At 48.5% G+C, this 11,032-nt stretch overlaps 1 protein-coding gene and 1 pseudogene across 1 annotated transcript; one reads left to right on the forward strand and one right to left on the reverse strand.

Moving 5' to 3' along the window:
• Positions 1–305: 305 nt before the first annotated feature.
• On the reverse strand, positions 306–4,943 carry LOC136450444 (casein kinase 1-like protein HD16). The gene is made up of 16 exons (XM_066450881.1): positions 4,330–4,943; positions 4,010–4,123; positions 3,839–3,912; positions 3,661–3,730; positions 3,516–3,571; positions 3,371–3,442; positions 3,172–3,266; positions 2,978–3,044; positions 2,325–2,454; positions 2,027–2,245; positions 1,807–1,946; positions 1,533–1,707; positions 1,311–1,401; positions 1,083–1,240; positions 791–979; positions 306–706 (listed from the first exon to the last, which is right to left on the reverse strand). The coding sequence occupies exons 1-16, from the start codon at positions 4,624–4,626 to the stop codon at positions 647–649; spliced, it is 2,007 nt and encodes a 668-aa protein (XP_066306978.1). The 5' UTR covers positions 4,627–4,943; the 3' UTR covers positions 306–646.
• A 2,740-nt stretch (positions 4,944–7,683) lies between these two features.
• On the forward strand, positions 7,684–8,807 carry LOC136455098 (UDP-glucuronate 4-epimerase 6-like; annotated as a pseudogene).
• The last annotated feature ends 2,225 nt before the right edge of the window (positions 8,808–11,032 follow it).

Raw genomic sequence — 11,032 nt, forward strand, 5'->3', positions numbered from 1 at the left:
TACAAATTCAACAGCTGCAGTATCAGATGGTACTTTAAACGGGTTCAATGATTCATCTATTCATATAAACTACGGAGCTGCAATCCAGGGTTTTAAGATCCCTTTTTTTCAGTATTAGTGCATGAAGACTTAGTAATAGTGCATGAAGACCCAGCTTCCTGTATGTAATTCCAAAGTCTCAACCCCACCCAAAAACATACAAGGGTTAAACTGACTACTCTTACCAGGGTGTGAAACCACACTAGTTTTACCTGGACGCAATCATAGTACGAGTGATTAGAAAGATGCAATCGTCCAGCACAACAAAAAGAGAACATGCTAACTATACCTCATGATAATAGATTAACAGTCAGGCAGGGACCTTCTGAGGCCCTGACACTAGGCTGGAGTTCGGTTATACTGATCAGGTGTACAAAGCCTCACACTGCTAACGTCCACTAAATTAACGATTAATACAAACTACAAAGCATTTACTACTATACATGCTAGTCTATAATCAAGAACGATAGCAGATGCCTTCACAACAAAAGACTCAGGGTACCAGTAACACTGAGCCGCATTCAGAACTCGCCCGCACATAGGGGCTGCTACAGTGAACTAGCTACATCAAAAGATGGTGCTGACAGGATTCCACATGAAAAGATTCCTAGGATACAGTACGACCATAGCATACTGATGCTAGGTAGAGATTCTTAGACCATTTGTCCTGCAATGAAACAAGAGTGCATTTTGTCAGAACCAGCGGTCAGTTGCGATAAGATACTGAATGAGGTACTGCAGGCTTGTTAACCTTCACATGTTGACTAGGGAAAGCAGTTGTCCTCAGTGTCTCTTGGGTTTCATCTGTAGGTCGCCTCCTTGGTACACTTAAAACAAAAGCAGCCTGATCCCAAGTTGCAGCAGTTGCGGTTATCCGGTAACCACTGTCCCACCTTTTATGAATTCCCTCACTGGGATACAAGAAATCCAGTTCAACAACCTGGAAAGTAAACGGCAATAGCTCAATAAGAAATATATCGCACTTAGCCTAAGTGTAAAAATAAATGCTGAGAAGGGACTGATGAAGTGGAAAAAAACGCTACCTGATCAGAAAACCCAGCATTACGAGACATGACAACAGCCCATCTACTTCCAGCAGTTGCCATGGAAGTTACATAGAAACCATCTCGCCATTTCTTGTTTATCCATTTGTAGGGGAAAGTATCACTAACCTTGTAGGACTGTTGTGTGTAGGCTGTGCCTGGATAGATATAACTATAGTCACAAGAATATTCATATACTAAGACAACTGCAAGCTTTAGCTGCTTTACCTTTAGACATCACTACCACCGAGCTGCCATTGTTTGCCCCAGCAAGCGCAGTTATATAGTAGTTCCTCTCCCATTGCTCCATTATCCATTCCTTCACATGGAAATAAACCACCATTAGATTTGGCAATGTAGAGAAGAGAATAGCTTGCTTAGTAACTTTACTTGACAAAGTGATTATTTTGTAAAAATTACATAGAATGAACCAAGGTGCAGATCACTCACTTTGTGAAGGAAATGTGGTGTAAGCTCATAAACTTGGGAAGTGAAACCAGTTCCAGCATCCATGATTATAGCCCAGAGATTGGAACAAGATGTTATGCAACTGATAAACAGTCCATCGTCATTCCCTTTTTCAATGTGCTGTAAAAGCCTTGAATCTGCAACATTGTAGTGGTACCTGCAGTACCCAGTGAATTTGTTGAATTACTTTGGCCCAGCCACAAAGAGACATGATATGATAGCAATTAACTAAACTTCAGGTCTTATAAGAGTGTACCTTTGTTTCATTGGCCGTCTGCCATTATAGACACTTATCCACTGTGTTGCAGGCATTCCCATCCTGATCTTCTTTGGTTGTTCATCTGCCTCTTCCTCTATCAATAAGCGGCCTCTCTTTTGACCAACTTGATGTATAAGCTTTAGAGAAGATGCAAGGGAGATTAGACAAAACCAAAATAATGTTGTTTTTAAATGACAGATGCAAAATATGAACATACCTTCTGAGCACCATCAGTGTTAATTGGTCTGACATCTGGATTTGGACCTACTACACTATCAAAAAGCGATACACATTTTGCATAGTTGGGTTCTTCGTCAAACTTCAAATTGACCACATACTCTACAAACTCTTTGAAGGGTTGTGGGCAAAAGCAACAGAGAGATTCTGGAGAGGTAGCCATTTTCTTCTTGCAGACAAGGAAGCCTTTGTTTTCACCCTGTAGATGCAAAATAAACATCAAGTACAGAAATACATCACTCAAATCAATAAAATTGGCTGGAGGATCCACATTTTACCTGATAACCTTGCCAAGGTAGACGTCCCCGTAGAAGAAAGACTAGCGTGTATGCTAGAGATTCTAAATCATCCCTCCTGCTACCTATTCTCCCAAGATGTGCATGAACACTAGCATAGCGAACTGTTCCCCTGAAACAGCAGCATTAACAACGTAACATAACAGTAAGACTAGTACCTCCTTCAGTTGATTCAACTATGAGAAGCATAAGCACCACAGGTTTACTAGCTACTGTGACAATATGTTGAGTGTACCATCTCAACAGAGACTAAAAGACTGATTCCATGTCTAGTGAAAGAATGGCTACTACCACGCATGCCAATCAGGACCATTTCACCAGTAGTGACTAGAATAGGTGAGTTCAATGCAGCAAGATGTTGAAAAAGAGTAAAATTCTGTACTGATTCTATAAGGCTAAGGAAACAAGCAAGCTCGCAAGCACAGGGAGAGAATAAATGGAAGACAATAATGGTTGGCTGAAAAGTGAAAACTGTTTACAGCAGTGGTAATTTCTGGCGTAATGGCTGGATTAAGGATTACTGGGAAACAGCAAATGGACAGGAAATGTGACAGGATAATCAACGTCATCATTTATGTGCTAGGGGTAATGCAACTATGCAAGTGATGCCTATCATAAAAGCTTCATCTGGTTACCTGAAAACATCTGGTCGCTGATCATATTCAACGTGTTGCCCTGTTGCACTATCCTTCCACTTCGTAGCTGCCATCAGAAGATCCAAGAATACAAAATTATTTACACGCCTAATCTGTTGTCTACATACAGAACAGACAAATTCAAATAATCGTAGATGCTGCCAGTTGAGCGATAAAAAAGTAAATTAACTTACCTAAACCAAGATCAACAAGGAAGAGTTTCTTTTCTTCAGGTGTCCCAGGAGTCCCTAGCAAGAAATTCTCTGGTTTGACATCGCCATGAACATACCTGAAATCCCAAACTTTTTTATTTTAAAATTTTGCCAGCGGATGAAAGAAATACGTAGAGAATAAGGAGTTACAAGGAAAGAATAATCAGTGGTGTTAACTGACCCTTTTGAATGCATTTTCTCAAGTATGGAGATTGATTCAATAGCAATACAAGCAACCATCTCAGGTGACATTCTGCTAGCAAAGGAATGACGTTAATGGTAAACTAAAAGTCAATATCAAGTGTCGACTCAAAACTATGACTCACGTGTGAGAGTTATTATTCCAGACATCCCAAAGACTGGGTCCAAGCATATCCATAACCTGAATTTTTAAGACCAAGTTAACTAGTATCTAAAAACGATCAGAAATAATGAAGCTAATACTTCAACAATCCAAACAAAGTGTTATACCATAACAAAGTAATCCCCTTGGCGTCCTTTGTAGTGGACTCGGGGAACCCCATGAATGCCACCGACGGCGCTAAACGTGCAATAACCATGAAAACCGATCAGCTACCCATGAGTTGAATGATCTCCGAAAGACTTACACCTTCTCATACCCAAATCATAAGATCATAGATTGACTTACTTGTAAACTGCCCACTCATAAGGAGGGCCATAGTGACATCCTTTACTGGTCCTATGCTCAAACTTCAGTGCCACCTAAGATAGAAAGGAACACGGCTTACTCTCCAGTGCTAATACAAACCACAATTCCAGTTTTCCATGTCGACTGGTACTAAAGAAAATCCTCTATTACCTCAACAGCACCTGGACCAGTAGCTAACATGCGGTGGCCAACATATACTTGGCCAAAACCACCTTTCCCGAGCTTCTTCTCGACTCTATACTTTGGTGAACTACCCACCTGGACCTGTATTTATAGAACAAGCAGGCAAAGATTAAACCAAAATCATTTGGAAGTGGAATGATCAGAAGCAAACTAGAAGGTAACGCCTTTGCGCAGGCAAAGCATACAATAGACAGCGGCACCAAAATTTCATCTCTCGGAATCATCTCAGAGAGCTCAACACAATCGAAGCGCAGCAGGCACAATTAAACATCGTACGAACAGCTCACCGTGTCAGGGACAGGGGGGCTGCCCTCGTCATCGGCTAGCTTGTCGGCGCTGTCCGCGTCGTCCATCCCACGTTCCCCCTCGTCGTCGCCGCCTTCCCCCGCGACGACCTCCACGGGTCTGATCTCCTCCCGCTCCCTCTCCTCCGCCCTCGTCACTCTCCGCCTCTTCTCCGCCGGCGGTGGTGCCGGTGCCGGTGCTGCTGCTGCCGCCGCCGCCGCCGGTGCTTTGTCCTCAGCCGCCGCCGGACTCCCCTGCGCCTCTCGGGCCCTTCGCGCGGCGCTACGCAGCACAGGCATCCTCAACCACGGAGCCCCATGGCCCCGCCTCAGCTTACTGCTCCGCCTCCTCCTGAGATTCCACCGCCGATCTCAGGAAGGAGCTGAGGAGGGGAGACCCAAGCGGCGGCGCGCGGTGGCTGGCACCGCGGACCAGGACGCTAGCTAGGGTTCGGGTTGGTGTGGGGCAGAGCAGACGCGATATGATGGGGAGTGGGAATGGGGAAGGAGGCGGGGCAGGCGGCGGTGGTGCTGATGTAACACTGGCTGCTGGAGATGCGAGAGAGTTTTCAGGCAGTTCGTTGCGGCCTGCGGGAAGGGGAAAGGATTTGCCACCGTTGTGTGTGTAATCGTCGCCTGGCGGTGGCATCGGTCCGTGTGCGCAAACACGGAGCTCGTGGGAAGCGACGGCGTGATGGAGTGACTTTTGTTTTGCTTCGGGGACGTCAGAGGCTACACCAAAACTTCTACGCACCTCTTGTTCTTGCCATCCACCACATGGCATGAGGGATGAAAACGGACAGGATAGGAACGAATATCACTCATATTATATTTGTTTTCATATTTCTATCCGGATTCGGATTCAAAACGGATAATGTTAACCATGTCGGATATGATACGATTGGATATCGACATCATAAATATGCGATTTGAGTATTTTGGATATGAATATGGTATCGGATGTTAAATATCCGGACTCGAATATGGACAAATCTTAACTCCTCCAAACGGATTCAATCTCAAATACGATCAGCAAATATCTGTACCATTTTCACACATACATGACATCCATGACGATCGGACAAGGAAGGTTTGATACCAACACAAGGTAGCAGGCTAGCCTCTTCCAATTGATGTTGCAGTCAAGGAATGAAACATGAATAGGATACGTCAACGTTTTTCCTCACCAGTGATAGCGGTTAGAGGTTTGCTGTATCAACCAAAGAAGGTTCATGAAGCATGATAATAGGCGCTCCCACTACATAGACAATATACAGGTGTAGAAGGACATTGGCAAGAAAATAGATGTAGAAGTCGTAAATGACCATAATATTATTTTATTTCAATATAGATCCAATGTGTGTGTTCCATGTCATCTTCGGGTAGGATTTGTGATTACAATACATTGGACAGTACGCCCAACTCTAGTACTTCGTGTGAACCCATGCATCAAGTTGGTATCATGAACAACAAAGAGACACAAAAGCTATTTAGTGCCCAAAAGATGTTTGCATACAAGTAACGTAAAAAAAACTAATACAGCCCGTTATGCATAAAACAATGAAAAGGCAAGATCTATATGGAATGACGTGCATAGCAATATTCTAATTTTCGAACATGTAGTCACAGCTCGGCTTCAAAAATATACAGTAACAACTCACGACATTACACATCTTCATAAAAAGAGATATCACCCTTTTGCCAAGAAAATCATGCAAAGCTCAAACAAAGCAGTGCTAGAACTGAGCTCGGCTTCAAAAATATACAGTAACAACTCACGACATTACACATCTTCATAAAAAGAGATATCACCCTTTTGCCAAGAAAATCATGCAAAGCTCAAACAAAGCAGTGCTAGAACTGAATTTTTTTGGTCCAAAATTAATAAAGCAGGAAATGTTGAGAAATTACTACCTGTGGTAAACTCTGGTGTACGCACAGCAGATTCCATCAAACTTCCCCTATACTATACCGCCTGTTTCGGTGTTTCCCCCAGCGGGGTCTGCTGGAGCTCCGAAATTTTGGACTACTGACGACGCAGCGGCGGGGAGCCGCGCGACGTATCGTTTCCGCCTCGTCGGCAAATTGAAAAATCACTGGCTTCGCGCCGAAGGGTCGCCCGCCAGCGCCACCACAACGATGGCTCGGACGGATGGGCTCCCGCCTCCCGGGCTTCGCGCTTGGGCGGGATGAAAAGGGCAGTGCAAGTGCAGGAAACGGCCCGCTTCTACTCTACCGAAGTACCGATGGTTGACGGGCTCCCGTGCTGTAATGATTCCTGCGAAGCAGTCCAAATCCCCCCTCCGCTCATGCCTGCCTGCCAAAGTGCCAATCCGACCTGTAATGATTCACCATCGGCCCAGCTACCCGACGCGGTGCCGGCGTGCCGGTGCGCAGTCCCGGTGTCCCGGACCAGCCGGAAGGGACGCGTGCCCAACGCCCGCTCTATCAAACCGAGTGGCGTTCGTGATTTGCCTGCGTCAAGCCGATTGGAGCACTGTGTGCACCAAACGAGCCCTTGCAAAACGATGAACTGCTACAGCATATTGTACTTGCCAGAACTCCCAGTTCCGAAGACAGGTCTTCCAACAGGGACCGTGAGACCTTGTGTGAATTCTCTGCGGTCAAAACAGGAATAATTAAAGATATGAAGGCACGCCGAATCGATGGCCTCTGTTTATTTGGTGCGTTAGATAGAAAATTTCATGGCTCAGATAAAACGCGTCACAACCGGCCTTCCTCCGTACATTCGGCAGTGGACGGATGAAGCAAGTGAACATATTCAATAAAGTACGGCTTCCTGCTGATTGTACGCGGCACGCAAATGGACGGTGGCGCGTAGCAGGGAACGGTGGATTCTCGACATGCATGGTGAGTGCCTAATTAGCATGGTGGTCGGCACGCATCCGAGTACGCGTGCATGCATGCTGCTAGGGCCTTGCTTGCTTTGCATGCATGCATCACTTGTCAATTTGTGTGTGCAGGTGCGCTCATGCAGCACCCTGGCCCCATCCCGTCCCCATCTCCAGTTCTCATCCCATCCCCATCTCTATTTCTCAGTCACGCAGGCACGCGACCCCGCCACCTCCAACCCTAGCCAGACGAGCTCCACCTCCAACCCTAGCCAGATGAGCTCCACCTCGTCGCCGGTACCGGTCCCTCCCCCGTCGGCCTCCCCCTCCTCTCCTCCTCCCTCCTCCCCCCTGCAACCCTAGCCCCGACGAGCTCCACGACCCTGTCACCGTCGTAGCCGCCGGTCGTCTCTCCGGTGTCGACGGGCACCCCTCCCCCGCACGCCTCCCCCTCCCCTACCCCTCCATCTCCCGACGGCAAGACCGCTACCCCTCCCCTACCAGCATGAGCGCGCCCGGGGTCCGTGCCTCCTCTTCCTCCTCGCCGTGCTCTCGGCACTCGCACCAGAGTCTGCTAGCCTTGGGGACATCGTCGTTGTACGGGGTGGGGCGCGGCGTGGGAGCGGGAGGTGCGGCGCAGCGTGAAGCCGCGGCGGGACGGGCCACTGTCCGTGCTCTGCTCGCTGGCGCTCCGTGGGCGCGCACTGCTCGCTGGCGCTCCGCGCTCGCGACGACGGCGTGCTCGGCCTCGACAACTTCGACGCCTACTACGACCCGTCCCTAAAGCGCGCGCGGCAGCGTCTGCTGGCGTCCCGCGGCGTGGTGGTGCTGGACGCCGACATCAACGATGCTGTGCTGCTAGAGCGGCTCCTGTCCGCGGTGCCATTCATGCACGTGCTGCGCCTCGTGGCCTAGGCGGCCGTGCGCCACGCGATGCACGCGCCGCAGGTGTACGTGTCCTCCAACATCGTGGGCCTCATCGCGCTCTTCGAGGCCACGGCAAGGCACGCCGAGGACCACCGCACGAACCACCCCGCGTCGCTGTAGGCGGCCACCAAGAAGACCGACAAGGCCGTCGTGCACACGTGCAGCCACATCTACGGGCTCTCCATCACCGGCGTGCGATTCTTCACTGTCTACGGGCCATGGGGACGCCCTGACATGGCCTACGTCTCATTTGCCAGTAGCATCGTTGCCAGCGAGCCCATCACGTTGTTCCTCACCGTCGACAGTGCTGACGCACGCCGCGACTTCACGTACACCGACGACGTCGTCAGGGGCTGCCTCAGCGCACTCGACACGACCGGCAAGGGCACGGGCTCCAAGTCCGGTAAGAAGCGCAGGCCCGCGCCGCTCCACGTGTACAGCCTCGGCAACACCTCGCTGGTGGCCGTCACCCGCATGGTCGCCATCCTCGAGAAGCTCCTTGGCAAGAAGGTGCACAGGCGCGTTGTCACGATGCTGACCAACGGCGGTGTGCCGTTCACGCACGCAAATGTCAGCCGCACCGCGCGCGACTTCGGCTACCGCCCCGCCACCTCACTCGAGGTTGCCCTCCGCCATTTCGTCGACTGGTTCGTGCAATATTACAAGGTCGACGCTGAGACCGTGATGGAGGAGGATAACTAGATCTAGGTAGGGGTCGGTAACTACTAGGATTGACTATATGTAAGCATGTGGGAATCACATACTCGATAGACTAGGTGCAAGCACTAGATAAGCACTCTGGTGCTGGTGTTATCATAAATGTTAAACGATAAACAATTGACCACTTTCCTTTTAACCATTAGGCCAAATGGACACTTAATCGGGCGAAATAGCCGTTTGAATGGGATAAACATGCGTGTTCTAAATAGAAACGACATACTATCATGCAACATTTAAATCATGTGTAAATGGGCTAATTAACTGTTTAGGCCAGCAATGTCTGTAGGTGATAACTCACTCATCATGAGAAAGAGACTTGGTCTAGCCGATGGCTAAGATGGTTTGGTTAGAAGAAGAATGACTCTACTTGCAAAGCTTCAGCTAAGCCAGATTTTGATCGTATGATCGTAGTTGATTAGGGCTTCTATAGGTGATATTTCATGACATCACGGTCTTAGTTAGGGAACTTGATTAAGTTTGACACCCTCCTCTGCTCGTCCACTGCTTGCCCAGCACCCGGCTGCTGGGTTCCTACGCCCAAGCGCCAGTCGGCCCCAGCTCAGCGCCCAAGTCGGTTGCCTATCTGCTAGCCCAGGCCCCGGGCCAGCCACGCCGCTGCCCCCTACCACCTACTGGTGGCCACCTTGAGGCAGAAGCCATGCGCTTGCACCCCTGGTAGGTTGGGCCCTACCCTGCCTGGCAAGCCAACCAATGGTTGTTGCCGTGCGCCCACACCCTCGTTGTGTCGCCGTATCCAGAAAATCATAGACGTTGCCCACGCATGGCCAAAATACATAGGACTACCAACACATGTAAACACCTATTATGCGAGCCCTTGCTTCCATTCTTAGAAACAAAATTAGTTCTTGCCCACACATCATTTGCGTGCTGAAAAGCTAAACATATGGATAGCATACTAGTGGTGCATGCGCACAAGTGGCCCATGCGATGCAGTAGCCCAGTCCCTACCTAAAACAAGATCTAAGTTGTCGCATCCATATATTACAAACATCGATAGACATGCAGCGACGTATCTGATTACAATAGTATGTTCTCCATACTAGCTCTCATCTGTATGCTCCTCCCCCACTGCGTATGCCTCAATAAAATGGCGCGCGTATTGGGCGCCCCTTGCGTGATGTCCTCGGAAGCGCCGTGACCTTATTGAGTGAGCGGCTAGATTCAACGCCATCCTCTAGCTTGAATGGACTCTTAGGTAGCCCAGCGTCCTATGCCATGTGAGTTGCAGTCCCTTCCTACATAACAGTGCCTCAAAGAAATGATCACCAAGCTTAAGACCATGACTGTTTTTGAAAAGAAAAGAAACAGGAACCTACGTGTTTGCACTCAATGTAGCAAAACCTGTATGCGCTCTTGAGTCTCCATCTGTAGACAACACATGCAGACATCATGAGGTACCGAGGCTTGGGCCTAAACATGGAGCCTTTATTACTAGACCATTTCTTGAGGTAAACCACTTTGTACCCATTACAGACGCACTGTTGCACCTCTGATATGTCAATAAGACTCGACACATCTCATACATGTACCATGTCTCTCGCTGCTTTCTTTAGCACCTGCATGATGAGTTAGGCGGTTATTCAATTAAACATGAGCTACTTAGGGATGGCCATAAAGAAAGGCTTAGGGTTGTCTATAAAGGGCGAATCCTAGAACCTGTAGGGTCCGGTGGGATACATGGTCTACTCGGCAGTGTAGGCACAAAGCTTCTTGATGTAGTCCTTGGCAATCTAGGCAGATGTAGTTACAGGCTCTATGGTGCAGTGGGCATGGCTGGCAAAACTAGTTGCCAACCAACGCTGCCATGCCTCAGCACCTAGCATGCTACGTAATGTTTGTTCTAGACTCTAATAAGGGGACTCAATTCACAGGATGCATGGACTATCTGTGCATTGCAGTCCCGAAAATGGCTACTTAATGGACTTGGGTGGCATTGCTATATTGGACAAACTAGATTACACCATAAATGATAGTGGTATACTAGACAACATGTACTGTTCCATAAATGTGGACTCGGGAAGGGATTCATGACCTACCCGAGTGGTATATTGGGCATCCTGTATTGTGCCATAAATGTGGACACAGGAGGGGAGTTATGACCTACCTAACCGTACCTTGTCCTATTGCTTACAGCCGCCTGCAGAAGTAGCAGATGTGATTGTGACAACACCAGGCAAGGGGGGCCT

Source organism: Miscanthus floridulus, chromosome 5 (genome assembly GCF_019320115.1).
Source record: "Miscanthus floridulus cultivar M001 chromosome 5, ASM1932011v1, whole genome shotgun sequence".
NCBI lineage: Eukaryota > Viridiplantae > Streptophyta > Magnoliopsida > Poales > Poaceae > Miscanthus > Miscanthus floridulus.